At 40.4% G+C, this 26,102-nt stretch overlaps 1 protein-coding gene across 1 annotated transcript in view; it reads left to right on the plus strand.

Annotated features, from left to right (window-relative positions):
* epha6 (eph receptor A6) overlaps positions 1–25,664 on the plus strand; it is a 131,817-nt gene extending 106,153 nt beyond the window's left edge. The window contains exons 6-17 of the mRNA XM_034561192.1: positions 152–276; positions 1,538–1,700; positions 4,527–4,635; positions 10,221–10,291; positions 11,647–11,772; positions 12,220–12,405; positions 18,400–18,461; positions 18,953–19,162; positions 20,785–20,934; positions 23,560–23,753; positions 24,092–24,241; positions 25,550–25,664. Of these exons, the coding sequence (XP_034417083.1) occupies positions 152–276; positions 1,538–1,700; positions 4,527–4,635; positions 10,221–10,291; positions 11,647–11,772; positions 12,220–12,405; positions 18,400–18,461; positions 18,953–19,162; positions 20,785–20,934; positions 23,560–23,753; positions 24,092–24,241; positions 25,550–25,664 (1,661 nt within the window). The remainder of the gene's footprint in view (positions 1–151; positions 277–1,537; positions 1,701–4,526; positions 4,636–10,220; positions 10,292–11,646; positions 11,773–12,219; positions 12,406–18,399; positions 18,462–18,952; positions 19,163–20,784; positions 20,935–23,559; positions 23,754–24,091; positions 24,242–25,549) is intronic.
* The last annotated feature ends 438 nt before the right edge of the window (positions 25,665–26,102 follow it).

Below are 26,102 nucleotides of genomic sequence, written 5' to 3' on the forward strand. Positions count from 1 at the left end.
GTATGTACTGTGCCAACCTCTGTTGTAAAAACTAATAACCATATTCACTTTATTCTCCAAGATACTCCGCAGAGATGACTGCACTTATTGAATTCATGAGACTATAGTAAAGACAATGTAGCTGAAGCTGTGTATTGTGTGTTCATATCAGGTCCGTCTCTGGTTGGGACTCTGAAGAAGGACTGGGCTTCTCCAAACAGCATTGCTCTCTCCTGGCAGCAACCTGAACAAACAACACTGCTCATCCTCGACTACGAGATCAAATATTATGAGAAGGTATGAGACCTCTGCTTATGTCCAAAGACTTATTTGTAACAATGTATTCAGAAATATTTCTGAGGATTTTCTAAATGGAAAAATAAGGACCATTTAAGTGTGTACAATTTGTTACAGGTCCTCCATTCATTGTTTGGTTATTTATAATACAATCAACAGATATTGCATGGCGCTTACTGTCTAAGCATCCTCGCACAGCAATGTAGTCCATTGATTAAAGTGTCACATAAAACACAGTTGACCGGGGATTTTATCCTGCGAAAACGGCTTATCCATGATGTTGTCCAAATAAAGGGAAGTAGTGCGTGAAAAGTTAAGCTCTGCAACACAGCATCAGCGGAGACTGTCCACGAATCCAAATAAGCTCAATAAGAGCTCAAGTTGTGGAGGTCTTGTTGGACAGATATATTCATTTGTAGATATATGGTTTCAATACTGATCGTCAATTAAAAAGTGGCTTCTTTAGTTTAATTGTTTTTTTCCTGAAATGCCAGAGGCTCCATTTTTATTAGACCAGAAAAGTATTTTGCAATGTTGAGATGTAAGCGCAATGCTGCCTCACAGCGATATCTGGTAGTTAGTCATTTTGATAGTTAGGAATAGGAGTACAGTAAGTATCTTTACTGCAATTTAATGGTCTCAAGGCACAAATACATCCAAATATCCTTCCAAGGGCGAATAGTCTAACCCTTTTTAAGCTGACGAGACATTATACTCTTTCTGCATGATTATGTGCACAACTTTATTTTAAAAGACAATGATATCAGTACAACTACAGAAATTTGATGTTCGATCGGGACAGGTAAAGGAGTGGGAGAGGCGTGACTAAGACCTTTGCAGATGTTTGTTGTTTGTTTAACATCTGAGCCAAAGAGACATACAGAGGTCTGCTTTAATTAGAGCACTGTGAAACCAAACCAGACTAAATGTGTACACATGACATCTATTGCATCTGTCCATCCGGGGAGAGGGATCCTCCTCTGTTGCTCTCCTGAAGGTTTCTTCCCTTTTTTCCCCTGTGAAAGGTTATTTTCGATCCGATGTGAGGTCCTGGGACAGGGATGTCATGTGTACAGATTGTAAAGCCCTCTGAGGCAAATTTGTGATATTGGGCTATATAAAATAAACTGAATTGAATTAAATAGAAAACTAACCAAAAGCATCAGTTTCACTCTGATTTGGACGAGCCAAACAGATTTGGGTATGTGATAGTGTCCTATATTGCTTGGATTATTAAAACATCTTCCACTCTCTCTTGCAGGAACACGAGCAGTTGAGCTACTCGTCGACGCGCACCAAGGCTCCCAGTGTGATCATCTCAGGTTTAATACCAGCCACTTGGTACGTCTTCTGTGTACGGACCCGTACACCAGCTGGATACAGTTCCTACACCCCTAAATATGAATACAAAACAACAGGAGACTGTGAGTACCTGGGACCATCTACAACACTTGTTACTGGGCAGGGATACACCTGTCTTTGTATCAATGTGTGCACTTCACAGCAAAATGACAAGATATTTGAAAATACTCCAAAGAATGTGGTTGCTCCCCCCCTGGAAACAACTTTTACATTAGGACTAGTCTGGGGTTAGATCATAATTAGCATTAGGTTTGTGTGACGTTCTTTATTGCAGTAAACTTTACAAGTGAAGAATTCTGAAAGAATGGCTGCAACCAAAACATCTCACTCTTAGTGACAGGTTGAGAGGAAGCTTTTGACGAGGGTCGGCCATCCATTACTAGTCCACATAGGCGACAAGGACAGACAACAGCAGCGGCTGTATGAACAAACAATAGCAGTCTCAAAATCCACGTATTTATTGGCACTATTAAGTTGAGACCTTTGCTCGTGCTAACAAATGCTCAATTTCAGGTTGAATTTCTGCAAGAGGAGGCTGCAAGGAGCAATTCAGGGTCAGATGATGTTCATGTCCTGTAGCCTGAAGTAGCACTCAGGGTAGCCTGCACCACAACAGCTAATAATAAGCCTGGATATGAGCCCCCCAACAAGAGCAGCCAGAGTAGGGTTCTAACTATTGTAGCAACTTCGACACAGCATCCTGGAAAATGTACACAGGAATGTAATAAACCTGGATATCCCAAACACGATAGCATTACACTGGTATCTCCTAATCCTAGCAACAGATTTGCGTTGCTTAAAGTGAACAGAACTCCCACATTACCCTGTTAGGTATAAATACAACAACCAGGGAATGTGAGTTCCTATTGTAGCACGCTTTCTATAAAAGCAAGTTTATTTCTGCAGATATAAGTACATTCAACAATATGTATCAACTTGTATTACAATGTATTTTATGTTGATGTTAGTGTTGGACCATGGAGAAGTTGAACCCTACATAAAGGGAAGATTGATTTTGTACTGTAAAATCATACAAAATGGTAAAATGGTATATGGTGTTAGAGTAGTTAAAAGCTTTGGAGGTTGTGACGACCCAAAAAAAGGTTTTAGAACATATATTAATGTGTAAATTAAGTGGACGAAACAAACAATGCCCCAGGTGTGTAAAGACATTCAGTCTGAAAAAAGAATATGATTGGAAACTGTTGTGAAAGTGAAATGAAAATATTTAAATGTGTGTAAATATTATCCACATATTTCAATGTAACGGGTTAAAGTGTAAACAATGCTGAATTTTAGAGGTTAATGAATGCGACAAAGATTTGAATATCTTTGATAACAACTGATTTCATTGCAGCCACAACATTTCACCTGCCCGACAGTATGAATGTTCTACAGGTTGCATTCACGAAACCTAAACCCCTGAAAGGTCAAAATATCAGTTGCAATGGCAATTGAAGAATTGAATACAATCACCAAGGGAGTCCGACAACACAGCCTTGATGTTCGGTGTATTTTGAATCAATACATTTTTTGTGTGCATCTGAGCAGTAGCTTTATTGCAAGTCTACTCGCGAAATACAAAGATCCAGCTGCCCTTTTATGTTGGTTCAGGTATTGTTGAGGGGTGATTTGGCTCAGTGGCCCTCTCCCTTCCAAAGCTGCAGAGCTTTGCTTTATCTGAGGATCAGACGGTGCTTGGCCAAGCCTTTGTATTGCTTGGCCTTTTATCTGAAAGAGAAAGCACATTCGGCCCCGGCCGCTCTCTCCCTCCCTGTCAGTCTGTCCGTCCACATGTCAGTCACTGTCGTCTCATGCGTTCGTTTTTTTTCCGTCCGTCTTCGTGTTCGTCTGTCTCTTCCTCTGGCGTTTGTCTTCACTTCTCTTCTGTCATCGCTCAGAATCGTCGATTCTTCATCCTGTCCTCTGCGACCCTTATCTCTCTCTCTCTCTCTCTCTCTCTCTCTCTCTCTCTCTCTCTTTTTCTACACACACACATATATATACACGCACACACACACACCTCATTATAGCAGCATCAGTTCAACACATCTGCTTAGTTAGTGATGTGAAGAGTGTGTGAAGTTGACGTCTGGGTGAATGGTCTCGTGTGATCTAGCCACCGCCAATTGTATTCTTCCTCCCTCTGAGTGGTCTGTAATTACCTTTATCCAACACACACAAACACACACACACACACACATTGGTGACACGCTGCCTGTGCACACATACATGCTCTTCACTAAACATACATACTGTATAAACCAACACAAGCTTCATTCTTTTGGCCAGCTACGACACTCCCTGATCTCCAATTCATATTCATTAAGCGTGAATTATTATAGAAATAGGTTTGGTAATGGCAATCATCTTTCAATTATCTTGGATTCGTTAGCCTTGTGACAAGACATAGAAATGGGAAAATGATGAATATCAAATGCGACCGATTTAACCAAATGATCATAGACTAAATCACAATTTCATGAATGAATAATATTAATTAAAGAGCAGCAGGCATATGAATCATTCCAGTACTGAAGCTGACGGAGGGTTTTTTGCATCACAAAGAGCTGATCGAACATCTCTCCGTAATATTTGCCTATTAAGAGAGGGTACATGGTCTATGTATGGTGCATTGATGAAGAGGAATATTGAAGATGATGTTGAATGAATATGTGCTCTTTCTTCTCACTCTATACTGCCGCCCGTCTAATTTCCTTCTTTTCTCTCCTCACTGCTTTTATCATCCCAACCTTCTCTTTATATTCAACTCCCCCCCCCCCCCCCCCCATCCTTCTTCTTCTGTGCCTTCTTTTTCACATTGTCTCTGCCCAATGCTACATCTGTTCCTTTCTTCTGAACCATCCTCCCTTCTCTGCTACCTCCAGCATCAGACATTGCCTCTGACCAGGGCCAGGTGTTGGTCATTGTCACAGCAGCAGTGGGTGGCTTCACTCTCCTCGTCATCCTCACCCTCTTCCTCCTGATCACTGGAAGGTAAGAGCACTTCACCACCTTGATGTACTGTCTTGTCTGCATTTTGACTTTTAAAATCAACCAGTCACTGTTGTCTGCACCGGATATATTGTTACAAATGGTATACTTTTTAAAAAATATATTTTTAAGAGGGAATTTAAGCCTTGTCAGTGAGCCAGCATACACAGAGTGCTTCCCTTATTAGTAATGTGAATTGCATATGTGGCATTCCTGCAAAGTCATGTCAAAATATTTGCTTTGAAAAAAAGGCAGATTTGGTTTGTGAAGCAACTTGCCTTATATTACTTGCCTTACAGTGTAGTTCAGTATTTCCTCCAGAAATTGGCAAAACCTTACACAACAAAGAATGAATTACATTTTGCTTCAACAATTTAGTTTGGACTGTAAATAACCCTACATTGTGATTAAGTTGCTTTTGGTGCTTTCACTTATTCTGGTTGATTAGACATCTGCTCAGGTTGAAGCAGGAGACAGCTATGCTGGGAAATCTCGTGAATGATAAAGGGGTAAATAAACCTAACAAGGTAAAACAATGAACAGCATCAATGGCAGAAACAACATAATTTTTCTCTGCCTCAGGAAGTGCAGCTCTACAAATATCTTTGACTTTTGATTGAATGTTCTCAGATGTTTTCTCTGTGAGGCCGTGCTGCCTCAAGTCCAATCTACGGCTGTAACCGTCAGTTTAATTTACTTTTTGTTTGATCTCAAAATGTTCCTCTAAGCCATCGATTGCACTTATGATTACTTTTTCTAGATCAGATAGTCCAAGAAAGTGGAGTTTTTAAGGCCCTCAATACTCCTGTTTGTTCACTAGTGCGATTAAGGTCATCCACGCTCTCGTTTATTTCATTTGTTTTGTTTGTCAGGACAGGAATTATGTCATATTATGTCATGTTGGGTTCATACCTATGTTTATCTTTTTTCCTAAAGTATCAATTTCCATATCAATTTCTATTGTCGGTTCTTGCAAAAAATACAATTGGTGGTCGGTAAGTACAATAAACTTGAACATAAAGTGTCACTCCTCAGCTGAAGTCCATACCACAGCCAGCAGCATCTTTGCTCCTATATGTCTCACAAAAAGTGCCCAAAGTTATTGGTAATATTATTAGTATTTCCTGGAGGCCTGGTCACACTAATATTTTTAAAACATCAAAATGGATCCAGTTAATTTTCTTGCGGGGGCAGATGAATCCACAAAATGTTTCACTTGTGCAACTTGTGACTCACAAAGTTGCACTATTGACCAATAGCGAACCATCTTGACAGCACTGGCCTTTGAGTATTAAATGGAGCAAAGCATTCTATCTTATTGGTTGTGTTGCAACACAAACTTTTATTGAACTCTTCTCTGTCAGAGTTTAAACCGCTCCACTAAAGAGGAATGGTTTGCAGACGGTTGTGAGACAGGAGTCAATGGCACCAAAATGTCTCTTGAATGAACCATCTAAACTGTCTTGTCAGCAACTGAGTGAACAAGCCAACTGCAGTTAGTCGTCACAGCTTGTGACTGGCCTCTGTCTTATTGTCGAGTAACTATACACTTATATATACTAAATATCCGTTAAGCTTCTTCTTTCAGCAACACTGAGAACATTCTGAAAAAATATTAGAATTTTTAATTATTTTCACAAGTGAATTTGAACTTTGAAGCAAATGTGTTTTTTTAATATATACTGTATATATATATATATATATATATATATATATATATATATATATATATATATATATACATATATATATTGTTGTTAATAGTCCAGGAAAAGAATGATACTATCCCAGGTGCTGATTGCATAAGGCATACATTTTGTGAACACTGCAAAACATTTTGTAGATTTGTCTGGCACCCGTAAAAAACTCACATATTCATTTTAGGAGTGAACTGTGCTGGTTGCCAGAGAATGTCCACAAGTGAGCAGTAAACTTAACAGATATGAGATCAATATTTTCATCAAACAAGGTGCACTGCCTCACAGGAAAGTCCTTAAGCGTCGGCATGAGGTGAATGTGAAAGGGTGTTTAAGGCCATCCCCTTAACTGAAAGCAGAAGATTTATGATAAAGATTGTAAAATGTTCTACTTATTTGTATGATGTGATCACAGTGTGTAGGAGTATCTTTTTTTACTGCTCTCACACACACACCATGTGGTAAAACAAGCCCTTCAGGCTTTTTGCCTTGGAGCACAAGAAGGACCTTTTTTACTTTAATCTAGCTAAAAGCAGTCGCTGCAACAGTCGGAGTGTTTTCTGACTTCATCACGATCCGTCATATCTGTGATCCTTTTGCCCTGAGTGGGAGGAACTTTCACTCTCTTCCAATTTCAAAAAAAAAACTCCAAATACATTTGAGCTGCCAGGGAAAAATGAGAGAGCTTTCAGTCACACAGCTCTCATAGATGTAAGGTCCTACAACACAAGTGAGGATATAAGAGGACCCGCTGTACGAGGAGTTTTCACACCTGGTTGCCCTAAAAGCGTCCTTGAGTTCCATCTATGTTTGCATGTGCTCGTGGTAAATTTGAAGAGTGAACACTTCCACTCGAGCCAAGCTGCCACGACTGCACACCTAGCTGAAGAGTTTCACTGAATGTGTGCTCTTTATCCTTGAGCTGCCTGTCAGTCTACTGCTACTTTTTATTTTTGAATCGTGTTCTTTGGATTTTCTTTCATCCTCCCTTCCTGTGCCCTCTGTAGCAGCAGAGGGTTATGCCATGGTGAGGTGACTGTGAGGGATGTTGGGGCAAGAGGGGAGTGGTTTGAATTACACTGATGCTTTGATTAGGGCTCTTGGCAAGGTTGTTTTATGGAGGTGCATGTGTATGTGTGGGCGTGTAAAGTGCTTGTGAATATGTAATGTAACAATGCTCAACAGCCCAGAGAGCAGTGACAGAAGCCAAGGTCTGTGTGTGTGATAACTGTCTTTGTGTGTGTCTGTGTCTGGATGTGCGGCCTCTTTTCAGCATGAAAGCCAGTGAGACAGAGGGATAGACGGATAAAGGGGATCAGAGGATAGGACTGGAAAAGACTGATAAAGGCACATGCCACCATTTCTTTAATGAACAGCTTGACCCCATCACCAGAGGTCAACAGTAGCTTTCCAAATCCCCTTCTTTTCCTCCTAGCCAGTGTTAGCCACCATGTTATCTGCTCTGTCTATCAGTGTCCAGGATCCCACAGACTTCACTTAGCAGAAACTCAATCTGGCAACCTGCAGCTCGTAACCCCCTGACACCTGCTCTAATGTGGCGACCCGGATTATGTTAAGTCTTCAAAGAGAAGGAGGCTCAAATATGATCACATGAACCCACACACACACACATTCATACAAGCAAGCGCTTATACACACTTTCTCCCAGAGTGCATTGTGGGCATTTCGACTCCTGATTTATTCAATATCACCGTGTAACTTTGCCACTTTATTAGGCAATACAATAATACTCTCGGCCATTGTTTTGTGGATGCTTCCCATGAGGAGGAAATTTATCCTTTAGGAAAATAGTTAATTTCGATGCTTATCAATACAAAAGAATCCCAAAGAGACATTTAGGAGTTTGTGGAGACCAAAACAGAGCTGAAAGGAGAGTGAAAACTGGACTGATGCACAAGTAGTTTATCGTTATGATACAGTTGCAAAAAGGAGAAGGTGATCTGGGATTCAAATTCCTGTCTGCCCCAATGTACTTTGCCATGAGCGCTCTTCTTGGTTCCATGTGTGATTCTGACGGGGTACGTTGTGTTTTCTTCACTTTTTATTTCAGTATAACATCCAAACATCAATTTGGATAAATTCCTCTCTGGTATTTTGCTGATGCTGTCATCTAATCTTTCAGCTTTTCAGACTTTCTTGGCAGCAGCTTCTTATCAGCCATTGACTGTCTCTTGTTGTCTCAGTGCCCAGATAAATACACACACACACACACACACACACACACACAGGAGTTTTTGAAACAGTCAATGCATTTAATTCTCTCTGTGAAAGTGTTTCTGTTCCTTTAAGTTAAGTCCATGTACTTTATTTTCTCAAGACTTTTGAATCTGTGTGTTGATGTGTATATTTCCTCTTCCATTTGCATTACATTAAGTTAATCTGTAAACCATATCTTCCAAGGCCAGACTTTTTTTGCAAGTTGTATTCTGTTTCATTCTGGGACATATTCACTGCCTCTTTGAGCCATTCCTCTGCTGTGTGATCCGGTTGAGTTTTGGTTTATTACCAGAAAGGTTTCAGAAGCTTTCATGAGCTGATTATATTCATCTGTGTTCCAATGAAGATTTAATGTGTTGGTACTGTACTGGACTAATTAGCCTTTGAGATCTTAGGCTACCTCTTTCTCTGTCTTTACTTTCTGGTTTTGATCTGTCTATCCCTCACATGTTTTATTGTGGTATTTTTCCATGAAACAGCTCATAGCAACCTCCCATATGAACTCTTTATTTGTTGTCACATGCAGCAGTTCCTGATTATCTGAAGATGACACTTCAGCGATAACAAGTCTGTCTCTGTTGTGCAAAAGTGTGAAAAGAGCTGCTAAAAAATCACATTTTTGTGTTGACTGCAGAAGCTAAAACACACATGCACACATATTGACATCACACCAGCAACATTACATTTTTCACCACAGTTTCAATGTCTATAGCCGTAGAACATGTGACAGGATTACAATGTGCTTTACATTAACTCAATTTAAAACAATAAGAAACAGCAGTGAACTCAGATATAATCTGGATTATTTTAAAAGCAATCCTTTTCATCCAGTATCTTTGATTGCAACATTTCTTATTGGGCTAGCAATAATAATTTGAAGATTATTGAAGATTCTTGTGAAATCATCAAATAAAATTAAAAGATTCTAGAGAAACAAAGAAGTTTTGATTATGAATCAACTAAATTTCAGCTCACTGACTTTTACAAATGACCGTTCAACATGATATCTGCACTACATACTGGCTGCCCTTCTCTCTAAATATCAACGTTTGTTATTGAAAAATCTATATTGGTCGACCAAAAGGGTTCAAATCTGCCTCTCCTGTAGAAACTTTATGACCTGTATTATTGCCACATTGAGGTGTTTGAACAAGATGCTGAAATGTCGGCCAGCAAGTGTGTTATGTAAATGGAGCTGTTGTCTTGACAACTCAAGAGTTGACATGAGTCTCTTTCTGCTGCAAATTGGTTTTCAGTGGGGATTCCAGGATTTCCAGAAATGTATAAATGTATGAACATTTTCTTGTTTTCAACAATGAATAACTGTTTTTGTAATACTAATAACTACTCATTCACTGTTACTCAAGTTATCTACAGTATGTAACAAGTTTTCTTTTTCTTAATTCACTTCAACTCATAGAACCTTGTTTTTTCTGACCTCCGTGTATTATTATGGCTAAACCAACAAAGAAAAGACCAACAGTCAATGAAACATGTGCAAATCCCAATATCTACTGCCACTGTGGGGATCTCTGGGAAGAGAGATCCACAACCCACTTGCCATTACCGCTTATCACCATAGGTGCCGCCAAAGAGAACAAAACAGATTTTCCAGATTGTGACTTTAACTCTGTCCATCAATGTGTTTTCCAGGTGTCAGTGGTACTTTAAGGCCAAGATGTCTCCAGAGGAGAAAAGGAGGACCGATTATCAGAATGGACATGGTAAATCAATGTCTACATCTCTCAAAAATATTGCTATTTTCAACCACCAGGTTCCTTCATCTGTCTGTTTCCTCTCTAGCACTCAACATTGGATCTTCTACATGGGCATTTGTTTTCTTCTCTTTTGACTAATCTGTCTGCTTCGGCGCTCTTGTACCTCTCTGCCTGTGTTGCCTCTCTTTTGTCTTTTAATACCTAACTTTTCATTTCCGACATGAAAAACAAAAATTGTAATGAGAGCTGTTGAGTGAAAAAAAAAAGAAAGATGTTTGAAAGTGAGCACACAGACAAGGATTAGGGCGAGACATGGGAAGATTGCTAGAGGAGCAACCGAGAGGTGAGAGAAACAAGAATTGAAGAATAGGTTGAAAGGTAGAGGCAGAGACAGAAGAGGACACAGATAAATGAGGCAGCTTTAAGAGGACACTTTTCTTGAGGCTAGAAAGGCAGAAAAAGATAGCTAAAGGCAAGATAAAAAATATACATACGTTTTGTTTCCTGAAGGTGGCTAACAAGCTGCCACATAGTGCTCTGATAGCCCAGATTAAAACACACACCTTATATGTGAGTGTGCCTGTGTCTTGTCTCAGCTCAAGCTGTGAAGCTTTGAGAGGAACACAGGGTTGTTTGTCAGAGACGACTCATTGTGTTGTTTGTGTGTGTGTGTGTGTTTTATTTTGGTAGTGAGGTTACATTCCATGTAATTTAGCTGACGTTTTTATCCAAAGCGACTTACAATCATGTTACATTCATACACCGTAGACACAGCTACAGGGAACAATTCAGGGTTAAGTGTCTTGCTCAAGGACACATCGACTAGGGCGGGGATTGAACCACCAACCCCCTGATTGAAAATCAGGCCTGCTAACCACTGACCCACAGTCGCCAAATGAGAGGAAATTGAGAGGTAACACCTTTGCTTTCGTGCTTTGCCGGAGAGCAGATATTTAACATCCTTAATCCAAAAATAGTAAGGAAATATTACCCAAGGTGTCAAATACATTTCTCTAAATTGTGTGGTTATTCTCCCCAAAATATGTAATTATATATTTTTTAATCAAATCATAATTTATTTTCAAAATTCCACAATCTTTCCACGCACCTCCTGGCAACTGCAGATATACCCCCCGTGCTCTTGTTGAGTGAATTTGAAGCCACAGCAGCAGTAGTTGTAGTATAAATAGTCATAGTGGCGGTAAAAGCAGAAGCAGTACTGTTTTCATGCATTCTTTCATTTTAGTTTTTTTTTAAATTGTCTACTTTTAGCAAATGTTACCTTTCAGCCTGGTGGAAGATATTAAAAAGCCATCCCTCAGACACTCTCACTCATTGTATCTGTCTCTCTGTCCCCACAGCCCCTTTCCCTGGAATAAAGACCTATGTGGACCCTGATACGTATGAAGACCCGACGCAAGCTGTCCACGAGTTCACCAAGGAGATTGACCCCTCCAGGATCCGCATCGAGAGGGTGATCGGAGCAGGTATGCGCACACACAATTATACACTACTGTCTTTACCGTTCACCATGTGGACGGGAGAGGATTGTTTCATGTTGCTGAGAATAACAATGGCTGTAAATATGCCAAAGAAGAGGATCTGTTTTCATTCCACACATATAATTATGGTGAAACCTGCTTCATTGTACTCACTTAAGAGGATGCCTTTTCCCATTTCCAAGTGTCTCACTGTCATTTTCTCAGCACAGACTGTAGGAATATTAAAGCTGAACCGGTTTAAAGAACAAAAGCAATTGTAACAATAGATTCAAAGCTTTTTTTCGAAGGTGAAAGAAAGAATTTCATGAAGTTGAAGTAATCAGAGAAGAGGCAATAATGCTGGAGTTTAGATGGGAACTGCAACAGTGCCCTCAGGTGGCAGACCGTGCTGCCTCTGATATGTGAGAGTGATACGATGTGTGTGTGCTTCAGGTGAGTTTGGCGAGGTGTGCAGCGGCCGCCTGAGAACGCCGGGGAAGAAGGAGATCGCCGTGGCAATAAAGACACTGAAGGGCGGCTATGTAGAGCGTCAGAGGCGGGACTTCCTGCGCGAGGCATCAATCATGGGCCAGTTTGACCACCCCAACATCATCAGGCTCGAGGGCGTCGTCACCAAAAGTAAGTAGGATTACCGGAGATGTCATTTGACTAAGTTCAGATATATATGGCACTTATAACGAGTGATGTACTGAAAGTTAGCAACCTCTCCTATGCATCAGAGTCTAAAACAACCACTCATATTTGCATCTAGTCGCAGCAAAATGTATGCATGAATTAGTTTGACTCCACTGGTGCCCATCCAAAGCAACTCTACTGCTGCATATGTGTGGTGCAAGTTGCTGTGTAGATTTCGAGTAGCTCACAGAGACCAAGTTAGGAAGATTTTGTCATATAAATAGTTGCACTTTCCATAAAAACAACTTCCTCCAGTTGTGTTGTCTGGGGATGACCCAGATGCTGCAGTCGCACTGAGCGCTTTGCTTTGAAAGCAAAAGAAAATGTAAAAAGAGCATTTGAAATTGCCATCTTTTCATCCATCACAGTGTTAACCACAGTCCGATGGACAAATTCATGTCTTTGGTTGTCCGAATAGTAAATTGCAGTAAAAAAAATTTCAAGGTGGCACTTTTTGGTGGAGAATAACAAGCCGCTCAGTGATTTCCTTGGTATTTACACCATAAGTGAGCTGTTGTGTTGTTTATACGCACAGTGTTGTTGTGTGGAGTATGCATTATCCTCGACATGCTCATCGTGCTCGGCATTGATATTGTGTGTGAGCGCATGCATGTTCATAGACTTTTGTGCAGGAATATGCTTTACCCACAAAAAGAGTGTGTGTCTTGAGTGTGGACTTGTTAACGAGCTCTGTTTTACGGGGCTCACCCTGCGCAACATATGGTTGTTTTTACAGGGGTTGTATAAACTGAGACATTGCTGTGAATATAAATGTGCTGCCCCCCCCTCCTCCCCCCGAATGTAGATAGAGGACACATCTCAGCTTTGACCCTGCTGACAAGGATTCAGCTGATAAGGGTCTTGAAAGGCCGATGCTCCCATTACTGATGTTTTGCACGGATAGATTTAACTGTGGTTTTTATAGTTTATCATCACCGAAGCTGTTGAGTGAAAAAAATCCTCCCACACAACACTGAGATGATTTTTCTGGTTAGACATCTGATGATAAAAGAATAAAACCAATTTGAGTCGCTGTGCCCGGGAAGGCGTTTTCATCGCATCAGAGGTCAGAGGTCAACAGCACCGACTGGCTGCACGGAATAGACTTTCGAAGGTCTTTTATTTCTCAATAACAGCATTTCCACAGCTGTTGATATAACCTCAGAGGCAAATATTGTATCTTGCTTTCTCTTTATATATTTTTTGGCTTTTTAACAACAACATCACAAACCCTTGAAGTCATCGGCTTTCCCACTTTCAGTTTCACCCATGTAGAACATTTCTTACAAGTAGTTTATTTTTGTTAATGTAAACAATACTTTGATATGAAAAAGACATAAAAGCCCCGGCAAATTCAGTTGTGACCATTCTTGTCAAGCTTTTTATGAGTTTATTCCAATTACACTTAAACGTGACTCGATTAAGAATTTATTTACAGTATATCAATGTGAAGTGGCAGAAAATGCAGTGCGACTGTATTGTTGTTTAGGAAGAATCATATTTTATTATACTAATATTTAAATTTGACCCTTTTGATATCACATGAAAGTAAAAAGCTTGAAATACATTCAGTCAAATCGGTTCAATGGATGCAAGTCGTCTGCATTTATAAGGGAGGACGTTATCAGAGCAAACCATTTTCAATGGCACATACACACACACACACATACACACGCGCGCGCACACAATACACACTAAATCATGCAATCAGAAGCCATTTGTGCTTGGCATTGTGGTATCATATAGAGAGACACATTATTCTGCCTGCCTCTCTCTTTGTCTTTCACTCACTTTCTCCATCTTTCACTCCCCACATCTGTTGTTGTTCTTTGGAGACTAATTATGGAGTGTATTGTGCTGTGACTGACTGCTATACCTGCTCTGAAATAACAGGTGACACAGTTGACTCTGGTAAACAGGTGCGTTTGTTTTTGTTCAGGCGCTGCACTGCATAAGTATATATTGTTACCAGGCCTTGCTAATTGGCTCAGGAAAGCCATGCTTGATCAAATCATTTCCTGCCTGTCCCTCCTGGATTGGTGTTGGGGGGGAAAGTATCCGCAAATGTACGGGTATGATGATACCATTTTGCAGATTTTAAAAAAGCAACATCATGTGCCTATTTGGTCTGAAGTAAGTCTTCTCATCCATCCATCCATATACCCTTACTTGTTTTCTCTGGTGACAGCAGTGTGGGGTTATGATCAATGTTCCCTTGTTAATGTGTTGCTTAAATTAGCTTTTAAATGTTCAAACGCTCAATACATTGATAACAATAATGATGTGCCATGCAACCAACATGCATGAAGATGCACAACACAAAGCATGTACATTTTCTCAAGGAGCAATTCTTTTCAACATCTGTTTAAACGTCAGTGGAAAGTACAGTAGGATGGCAGTCTATGAGCATGACGATGGCTTTCCCATCTTCTTAATGTTGAAGTCGGACAGTCCCACATGCTTCCCATTGCCAGTTGCCGGGACAATTTTGTAACATCGATGTTACTGCAAACCGTTGATACGTTGAATGTGGACGTTTTTGCATTCGGAGTGAGTAGGTTACAGTTATAGTCTAGCTATAATAACGAGTAAAAGAATGATTATATCTGTGGTTTGCATAAACGTACAAAACCAACATTTCTTCTGTTTGCCAAACCACCACCACTCATCCTCAAAGCCTCCCTCTTGTTAAACTACAACATACATCTGACTTTGTGTGGTATGTTAGCGGGCAGAATGGTCTCAATGCTGCCGGCAGACTCACCTGCCGTCTCCTGTCTCACCAATGAGTCGTTGAGTCCCCAGACTTGATCAGTCCCTGAGAAGTTCCCTGTCAATCAATAGCCCTGCAAGCAAATGAGCTGCATTGCTGGCTTGTAACCCCTCCTAATGTGTTCTAATCCCGATCCACGCGCATCAAAGTTTGGGCATGTCCCATTCTTCCTAATTTTGAGGGGAAAAGTTACTGTTTTACCAAAAATATGACACCTTTAGAATTGCACTTATATGCATTTTGTAACATCATAAATCTTGAATGCAACTATTCACATCAAATCCATCTTAATGTTCAAACAGTCCTGGTTATTACAGAAAAGAAAATAGGGAATACATCCATATTTAAAGCTAGTTTGAGAATTTGAGGAGTTGATAAAAGGATAAAGGACTGCAATAACACCGTTTTTTTGCCTCTAACAGCACTAACATTGTGGTTGTTATTGCCTGTCTGTCAGACGTGGTTCTGAGGGGGTGAAGTGGTGGTGACAGATGTAACATGTCACAGGCTGTGTAATATGCTTTGTGTCTGAATTTCTGATCTTTAAAGTGAAACTATACTTGCACTGTGCTTTGTGCTCTTCATGAAACAGAAAATACCCTGTATCCTAAAAGCCATTCACATGTACTAAAGTAATCCTTTTACACATCTTTGCATAGATTTGAGCAGTGGCGGGCCGTGCATTTCGGACCCAGGCCTTCTGTATCGTCTCGACTAAAGCTAAACACCCTAATCACCTCATTATGACGCCACAGCTACAGATTATTATTTGTTTTGTGTAAACACCTCATATTTGACAAGTGAAATAAAATGTTACATGAAGCGCAACACAAATACACTAACTGCAGAGTGCAGACCCATAAATACGCGCATGACGGGCTGCTGCGTCATTAACGGACAATGCATAGTCACATCAACGTAATTAACACAAGGACAAGAACAAATTCTTAAAAGAACCAGTCACATTTATTTATAACAAAACATGACGAAAAAGAAAAAAAAAACGGGATACTAAAACACTGTACACTGAAAATAACGAGGTATTCAAATATTATTAACATCAGAAGTATTAATTAACTATATAATAAAAACACCATAGACACATTAACACAACACTACTGCGTTGCAAGTAAATCTGCCACTAAGTCTGGTTCTACTAGTACTCCTCCTTCAGCCATAGATGAAATAACTCAAATATACTATGAATGAAATGAACTCTCGAAACAACAGTTTCAATAAGATTGTGGAATTTTGAAAATAAATTATGATTTGATTAAAAAATATATAATTACATATTTTGGGGAGAATAACCACACAATTTAGAGAAATGTATTTGACACCTTGGGTAATATTTCCTTACTATTTTTGGATTAAGGATGTTAAATATCTGCTCTCCGGCAAAGCACGAAAGCAAAGGTGTTACCTCTCAATTTCCTCTCATTTGGCGACTGTGGGTCAGTGGTTAGCAGGTCCGTCTTTCAATCAGGGGGTTGGCGGTTTAATCCCTGCCCTAGTCGATGTGTACTTGAGCAAGACACTTAACCCTGAATTGTTCCCTGTAGCTGTGTCTACAGTGTATGAATGTAACATGATTGTAAATCGCTTTGGATAAAAGCGTCAGCTAAATGACATGTAATGTAATGTAATAAAATAATATTAACCGTGCTAACGTTATAGTTTTCTGTTAGACGACGAGTCACAGTAGCACGATTGATCAATCACAGCGAATGTTATTGGTCATATGGAAGACATGCCCATTTAAAATACTTGAGAGGGCCTTCGAGATACCTTGACATTGTGATTGGTCACACGGCCCGCATGACCATTAACATGCGATGTGATTGGATAACGATGCTGTTAAGCAGCTACCAAGCCAGAGGAATGCCAGAGGCCTGAAGCAGAAGAACACATGAGACTCCTCTCTGTGCAATGAGAAAATAATCTAATAGGGAAAAATAATTATAATACATGTAGTGTATTTGTGAAAAACAATTACATTATAAAATAGATATAACTTTTAATTATATATATATATATAAACATTTTAAAATAAATTAAAATAAAAAATGTAATAAAAAAGCTATAATTGTGTGATTCTGTTTAGGCTTTGAAGGCCCTGACGGCTCGCCACTGGATTTGAGTAATACCTTCCACCGTGTGATTTTTCACATTCCCATGTGAGGAAAAAAGCTGTCTTGATTCTGAAAGTGTGGTATCGTGGTGTTATTTCTCTTCGGAGCAGCTCAGAATGTTTTACAGCTCACCGGCAGCACACAGGCAACAACTGCCTCCCAGCTGTAAGCCAGTCAATCTGTAACACCGGAGGGATACTCTGTGGGGCAACAATAACATTTGGAAAGAGAAACTGCGCTTGCACCTGTTTCTAAACTAATGTTTCATGTCATGCATGAACTGAATACTGAACGGATCCCGTTTAAAGGGTTGGAAGAGTTTTATCAATCGAGCGTCTTGACTCAATGCATCAATCAACTGCTGATGGCCTGTGTGTTTCCCCAACCCTCTCTCAGACTGGCAGTTACACACAAACACACACACACACACACACACAGTGTAATTTTGTCATACAGTATTTACCAAATCCCAATTTGTCACCTATGAATATTATATTGTGCTTCATCGGGGGATCATTTGGGACCAGTGTCCCTTGACTAATATAGTTGTATGACCTTCATTCAATAATGTATCATGCTGACCTGTCTTTGCTTCATGTTGTCATGTGATATATGTCTGCACAAGGTGATGACATAATAGCTGATAATAGATGTAAAAGGGGGGGGGGGTGTCTATCAGGTGCCAACAATGTGTCACTTTGTTGAAAATCCCATCAGCTTCATTCAGCATCACGCACAGCTGATGGATGTAATTGCAATTATTTGTCATGATCCAATTGATTTTTAACACCTAAAATCACATTTGATACATTCAGAAAGCCTAATGTAGAGCCTAAAACCTAGAGAGTCACTCATTAGTATATTCAGCCATTGGAAGTGGCTCCGGTGTCATTACAAATGTGAAATAAAGGCATATATTAGACATTCTGTCTTGTCTTCTGCCCTCCACTGTCCCCTTTTCTTAGCAAACGAAAAATCCACAGTAGCAAATAAAACATTGTGGGAGAAATAAGCAGTTTGTTGTGTTTGCAGGCAGGCCTGTGATGATAGTAGTGGAGTACATGGAGAACGGATCACTGGACTCGTTTCTGAGGGTGAGTGTTGAGACTGTTTATGTCTGCTTTCAGACTCAAGTGGAGTTTTCTTTTGGAAAGACACAAATAACAAAATAAACTTGCTTTAAAAAAAAGACAAAGCCATTACATATCTATTGAAGGCCTTTGCTCAGTCCATTAAAGCAAGATTACCCTTCTTAGGTTAAGGATATTGCTCACAACTGTGGTCCAAGCTAGTACAATATTTTGGAGAATTGTAAAGAAAAACAGGCTGTTTAATTTTCTCTCTGTTTTGTATCTCGAGAAGCTGGAATGGGAACATATTGTTCTGCCAATAAAGTGCCAGCATAATTCTGAAGAAACTATGTGTTCTCCTTTACAGCATCACTGAAGTATTTCAATTCAGAAAATGTTGTTGCTCCATACATACCATTATGTTTTTGTTGGTGTCCTGCCCTCCATTTCTCTCTCATTGTCTGTGCTGTCTATGTTTTTCTCGCAATGGCTTCTCATTGTTCTTTGTATCTCAGCAACATGACGGTCACTTCACCGTCATCCAGCTGGTCGGCATGCTGCGTGGCATCGCCTCGGGCATGAAGTATCTGTCGGACATGGGCTACGTTCACCGAGACCTGGCAGCTCGGAACATCCTGGTCAACAGCAACCTGGTGTGTAAAGTGTCCGACTTCGGCCTGTCCCGAGTCCTGGAGGACGACCCGGAGGCGGCTTACACCACAACGGTACACACCTGACACAACCCTCTCAAACCAAGCAGGGGGTACTAATTCATTGCATGTTTTAACAAAGCTGAGGTAATTTTATTCCAAGAAATATACCGTATAGCACAGATTCAATAATTTGGTGTAAATTGAGTGACATTTTGCGTCAGATGTGATGGGCATAATAACATTAGTTCTTTATAATACATTACCTCCATTGGAAGCCATCAACCTGGATAGATGGAGACCTTTCATTTTCGTTACATAGCTTTGATTTTTCACGAAGAAGGATGACATTTTGTGTTGTAGGTAATGAAATGGTCAGATAGTATGTGGGATTTTACATCTGCAGTTCACACAACAGTGACATTTTGGCTCAAGTCCAATTTCTTTGCCTCAAGCTTATCTGAAACACTTGATTGGGGATTCAGAGGGGTGTAAGGCAGGTATGTTGCTGAACCAAAATACAATATTTGGGAAAATGTGTTTAGTATTTGCATTCAAAAGCCTAAGATAAAAAAAAAATATATATATATATATATATAGTCTACCAAAGATAACTGTTGTCCTCTTTTTCTCAGTAGCAAGTGTTGCTCGTTGTAGCTCTACAAATATACAAAAACAACACTCATACTCGCTATACTGTTGGAGATTCACGAGAAATAGCAATTCAGTGTTATGCTTGTGAGATCATCTCCTCCTACTCCAGTAAACAATCTAATATATACACATATATAAAATACAAGTTGCAAGTCTTGAACTATAAGTCACAGGAAAAGAGGCGTAACAAACAACAAACCAATGAACAGGGATGTTTGAGTTACTAGACGCTCCATACCAGCTGTTCTGTGGCTTTTCCTCTCTGTCCCAACGCATTATCAGTCACCTGCTGTTGTTGTATCTTATCACTGTGATTCTTGAAAGTATGTTCACCCTTCCTCCAAATATAAGTATTGTTAGTGTAGATTTAAGTTAGTTGGAATTGAGACATTTAAAGATTGAGTTTACAGACTGTCTCTGTCAGCTGGAGACATCAGTAATCTGATACTCTGACGCTCTGCGCTTTACTTCTACTTCTCCCCTAAGGCCAGCGAAAGATGGAGTTGGCTTGGATAGCAAAAAGCTAAACTTCAAAAACTGAAATGACGCTGTACTGTAAATCTGTCTGAGCCATGGGTGACCTCCATTTCCTGGTTCTTATTGAGGTTATTGTGGGAAGGAAATGCTGTGTTTATGGTTCCAAGTTTAGCTTTCTGCTTCACAACACTGTGGATGAAACCCACAGAAGGGATGCGGAGGGTGAGGTGAGGTAAGAAGAGGTGAGGTGAGGTGAGAAGAGGTGAGAAGAGGAGAGGGAATGTGAAGAAAGTAGAGGAGAAAAGTGAGGTGAGGTGGATTCTGGCATTAATAAACACAGAAATAGTGATAAAGTGTCAGGATTCAGGAGAATTTATGAAATATTCAAAGTGTGTTTTTAAATGTCTCTGCACGCTTTAATAGCTAATTTCTTCAGTCACAACTCTGCTGGAAAGTAATGTTTTCAGGTTGAGGTACTTTGAATGATTTACCAGATGTTGTACTTAATAAACATGTTTTCACTCTGAGTCAATCCATGGGTGTTTACTTTATTTGTGTGTGAACAGGGTGGTAAGATCCCCATCCGATGGACTGCTCCTGAGGCCATCTCATACAGGAAGTTCTCCTCGGCCAGCGACGCCTGGAGTTATGGCATCGTCATGTGGGAAGTGATGTCATATGGGGAGAGGCCTTACTGGGAAATGTCCAATCAGGATGTGAGTACTGTAGTCATTTGTTTATATTTGCTTACATGTATTTGTGGCACATGGTAAAGTGGAAAATGCTCTTTAGCGTTACAAATAGAACGCAAAAGTAACAATTGTGTGACAGACCTCAAAATCTCCCGAGTCTCATTGACTTAATCCAAAAAGGTTCTGACACCAAGTGTCTAAGTCCTAAATACAGTGTTCTGCATATTCAAGACACTTTGAGTCAGATTTGACAGAAATGGACCCTGGCACAAAGAGGTGTAGAGCTCCTGCAGTGGAAGAGAAGAGGATAGTAGGCATCAGTTTGGTGACTGATGTCTTGTTTATTGACTTTTTATTTCTATTTTTTTTGTTTTGATCACTTAAATTAGCTTTTTTTGGTATGAAACACAATATTACTTGATGCCAACTTGTCCCAAGAGAATGAATAGCACTGTATATGAATAATGTTAAACAAATGTCAGTCAGTTAATTTAAATTAATAAGCAATTATAATAGTTATCCTGTTCATCCTGTTGGTGACAGGATGCTACAATCAGGACTGTAACCAGATTCTTAGATATGTGATTATGAGCCATGTTTACCTACCAGCAACTGCAGTTGGTAGCTACGAGCTAAATTGAAGCTTAAATAATTGTTTTAGGTTAATATTTTGGGTACAAATGCCCCCAGAATTTTTTTTTATTTGACCGCTGGCTTTACAGGTTGAAGGTTTAGTTTTTTCGTCATGTTTTTGGTGATATCAGAATCAGCCCATATAAGTGTAATATGTGTGTGTATTTGTACAATGTTAACTCCTAGAAATCTTACCAAAGACCTTGAAGTGAAGTGACCTCGCTGTCCTTAATGGTAGTTACTGTCTTGGCTACAATTGAGCCAATGACACAGCTGCATATCTAACTATAAGGTAAAACATGCTCGTGTTTGACCTTTTCCGTGAACTATTCCTCGAAGTGAATTTCTCTGAGGCATCTTAGTATTCATTCATGTAAATGGAAGAGAGTGGTTCATGCTGTTTCTCCAAATATTCGCCTCACAAGCCTGACTCTCTAACCTCAAGCACTACAGCGAACCTTAATATTGACTTCTCAATTCAAGCCCTGCTCCACTGAGTAAATTCAGAGTTTATTTTCCATTTTATCTGTTAAAATTGCTGCCCTTTAACCTGCTCCCCGACTGTTTTCTATCATGAAAAGCCTACCTCTGAGGGAGAGGAGGGGAGGAACAGATATGCTGAATGAAAAGGATGAAAAAGATGAGTGAGAGGGAAAGGAAAAGAGCATTGAAGGTCAGAGGTTCAGAGGACTTCAGGCCGATAGAGGGGGAGTTTAAAGCTGTGGATTCAGTGTGGCTGAGCAACCCGCTGATCCCTGGGCTGTGGTCAGGGATTGGAGGGGCCATGGAGGAAGCAGATCCATCCCTCTCTCCGCTGAGTGTGAAAGCTCCACCGTAATCCCTTCAACTCCTTACACACAGACTTGTACACATCTACGCACACACACACACAGATACACACACACGCACACACACACACACGCACACAGACACACACATTCATGAAGGTCCCAGGGTTTGGGGAGGATTTTTGCTGTTTGGGAATTGCTTAGAAGTGCTTTCCAAAGCAAAAGGCCAGCCAAGCCAAAGACCCAGCCAAACACTATCTCTTCCTGGTCAGCCACTTACCACTGCTCCCTGCAAAGATACATGGATCTCTACTTCCCCATAGACTCACAGACATGACATGGAGATCTATGGAGGCTACAGTAACACACGCTATCAGATCAGATAGAGAAGGGATTTACGCTATGAGATACATGATGGAATTGATTGTCGATACAGATTGGGTGTGGGCACATGGATAAAAGTCCATGTTCAAACTTATTTGTTTGGAAATAAAAGAGGAGGATGTTATGGAAAATAATAGAAGCTTACACAAAACATTAAATACAAAGATGCTTGCTGTTTTGACCTAAAGGATCAAGTAGTTAATCTGCCCCCAAGTGGCCAGAAAAGGTATTGGAGACGTCAGAACATTTACAAACACACATGGCCCGCAGAGGATGAATCCTACTGACTTTGGTGATCCAGATGTTAGCAATATCATTTATATCGCATTTGTACAGCCTGGATGTAGACGCTTTGTTACACTACTCCTCAGTGTTACATCTGCAACTAGACAATGTGAAAATATTGTGTGAAAAGGAAAGAAATGCCCCACAAAAATAGAATCTCGACAGGAGAAAAAAAGTGAAATAGAGGCATATATTAGACATTTTAATTTTGTGGAACACTATGTTCAAGTTTACCATTTACATTATCTTGAAGAAGAATTTTCAGATAATTTGAGACGGTTGACTTCATAGCACTTTAAGGCTTTTTAAATGAAACCCCAAATCCTTTTGACACATCTATATAATGCCAAACAATGCTACATATAGTTCAGTAGGTGTATTGTCTTTTTCTGGTCTGCTAAAGTCTGCTAGATCAAATATAAATTACAATTTCAATTTCAAGTCTCTAACTAAAACCTTCCAACCGAATAGATAAATGTTCAAGTTAATTAAATCGTGATACAGCAGCCTCCTTCCACATTTAGACTGCATCCTTCATCGCATGTGACTGTCTCTCCAGGTGATTCTCTCAATTGAGGAGGGCTACCGGCTGCCTGCACCAATGGGCTGCCCCGTGGCCCTGCACCAGCTGATGCTGCACTGCTGGCAGAAGGAGAGGAGTCATCGGCCCAAATTCACCGATGTTGTTTCCTTCTTGGATAAACTGATCCGTAACCCCAGCAGCCTGCTGCCACTGGTAGAGGACATTCAGAGGTACAGCATTGAAGACTTCCTCATAGTGCTTTCAGTGAGAATGCACTGTAAGTTCATGTGAGCAGAGGTGACAGACGGGGAACCACATTTGTCAAGCATCTCTGTACTCAGAACAGAACTCGAATGATTTGAGTGAGCTATGATAGAACATCTCTTCTAAATCCAGGCAAAAGTCAGGTGACATTCCTGGTAAAGACAGTTTATCTCCTACGTCTTAAAGTAAAAACAAGTGTGTGTCATTCTGAGAACTGTAAACCAGTAAGGTCAGTTGTCCACCTCTGAGATGCTTTAGAAATCCTGCAGGATCTAACATTATCATTTTGTTTTTTGTTTATCAGTCTTGCAGAATCTCCAGGGGAGGATATGGACTACCCGATGTTCATCTCCATCGGTGACTGGCTGGACGCCATTAAGATGAGTCAGTACAAGAGCAATTTTATGGCAGCTGGCTACAACACATTGGATTCTGTTGCGAGGATGAGTATTGAGTGAGTATCAGAGCCAACATATAACTATTTAATTGCCTGAAACCAAATAGGACTATCTTTGTAGTAGACGTGGGGATTCAAAGGGATCAATTTTAGTCATGAAGTGCAGTTTACTTTTTACGAGCAATACCGTATTTTCCGCACTATAAGGCGCACTTAAAAGCCTTTAATTTTCTCAAAAAACGAGAGTGCGCCTTATAATCCGGAGCGCCTTATATATGGTTTAATTCTGGCTGTGCTTACTGACCTCAAAGCGATTTTGTGTGGTACACAGCGCTCTTTAAAAATGTTTTAGTACGACTTTGGTAAACTACAAAGCCGCACCGCTTGCAGCATTATGGTGCGTTCACACCAAACCAGTTTATTCGCCAATCAAGTTGTGTTCATTTGTGTCTTTCGCAACCAGTTGCGAAAAGGGGGCGTGGCTTATCTCCGTGGCTTGTCTCGGTAAAAACAGTTATAATTTCCTCCATCCACCACGGTCGAAATAACCACTAGTTCTGCTTTATACTTGTTGTGGACATCCCATAAACGTCGGAACATCTAACGCCCTGGTGTTTGGGTTCATAACATCACCCGTAGGCTCACACAGCTCGGGGAGTTTCACCGACTCCGCCTCGATAACTTCAGCTTCCAACGCTACCAGAGCAGCAGCAGCCCAACGGGCGGAGCATCTCAACACTGAAAACACTATCTTCACTTGATCTTCTTACAAACAGAAGAGATGTTTTATAATCCAATATAATGTTTTGGTCATGGTCCAGCATCCAATCTATCTTCACCCAAAACCAGAGGGTGTAAGAAACAACCAATTAAGAGAAGGGAGCCAAAACACTTGAGAAAATAACCCCATCAATAATTAATAAAAGCGTGTAACATTTTTATCCCCTTTTTTGATTGCTTGAGTGGCTGGGACAGCCTTGTGGTTGTAGCATAAACATGTTTTGTTTCACATTGACCAAAAGGTTAAGTCTAAAATAAACTCAGCCTGCACATGTTTTTGAATACAGAACATGTTTTTACAAGGATGAAAAAATTAGGGAAGTACTATTTTTTGTCAATCCTCACCGAGCCCATAGATGACTGAATGAAGTTCATAGCACACTTGTTAGTGTAAAGTTAACGCTGCCTGGTCGACAAAACAATGGCAGTGAATGAAGTCAATGAAAAGTCCTCACAAGTAAGACTTAAAGCTGTGTGTGTGTGTGTGTGTGTGTGTGTGTGTGTGTGTGTGTGTGTGTGTGTGTGTGTGTGTGTGTGTGTGTGTGTGTGTGTGTGCGTGCGTGTGTGTTTCCCCTCTCGGCCTAGAGATGTCAGGCGTATAGGGGTGGAGTTGATCGGCCACCAGAGGCGGATCTCCAGCAGCGTACAGACCCTCGGCCTTCAGCTGCTGCACGAACAGGAGAAGGGTTTCCATGTATGAGGACAGCCTGTCACACAGCCTGGGAAGGACAGACCGATGGATCAGAGGGAAGTGAAGTCTAGACCTTTGGACAGACAGTCTCCAGCCTGTGCCTGAGTCTAAACCCCTCATACAGGAGGTCACCGGACAGACCACCACAGCAGACTGCCCCCTGGTCTCCCTCACATCCAGTAGTAACAGACTTTAAGTAACTAACTATCCACCCCGTACCCAGTATACCTGGCTCTGACAGACTATTGCCGCCTGATAGACTTTAAAGACTGGCCCAGGCCCTCTCTTAGGGGAATGTATTGCCTTGTTGCCGCAGCAGTAATTTGTGTGTGGAGCAACAATATCTAGAGATGTAGATTTGCAAACATAATCTACTGAATCTTTTGACTTGTTTTTTTCTTTTCTTGTTATTCTTTCCTTGCTCCGAGTTAAGTGCTCATTTAGCTG

The sequence above is a fragment of the Cyclopterus lumpus genome, chromosome 21 (genome assembly GCF_009769545.1).
Source record: "Cyclopterus lumpus isolate fCycLum1 chromosome 21, fCycLum1.pri, whole genome shotgun sequence".
In the NCBI taxonomy this organism is placed as follows: Eukaryota; Metazoa; Chordata; class Actinopteri; order Perciformes; family Cyclopteridae; genus Cyclopterus; species Cyclopterus lumpus.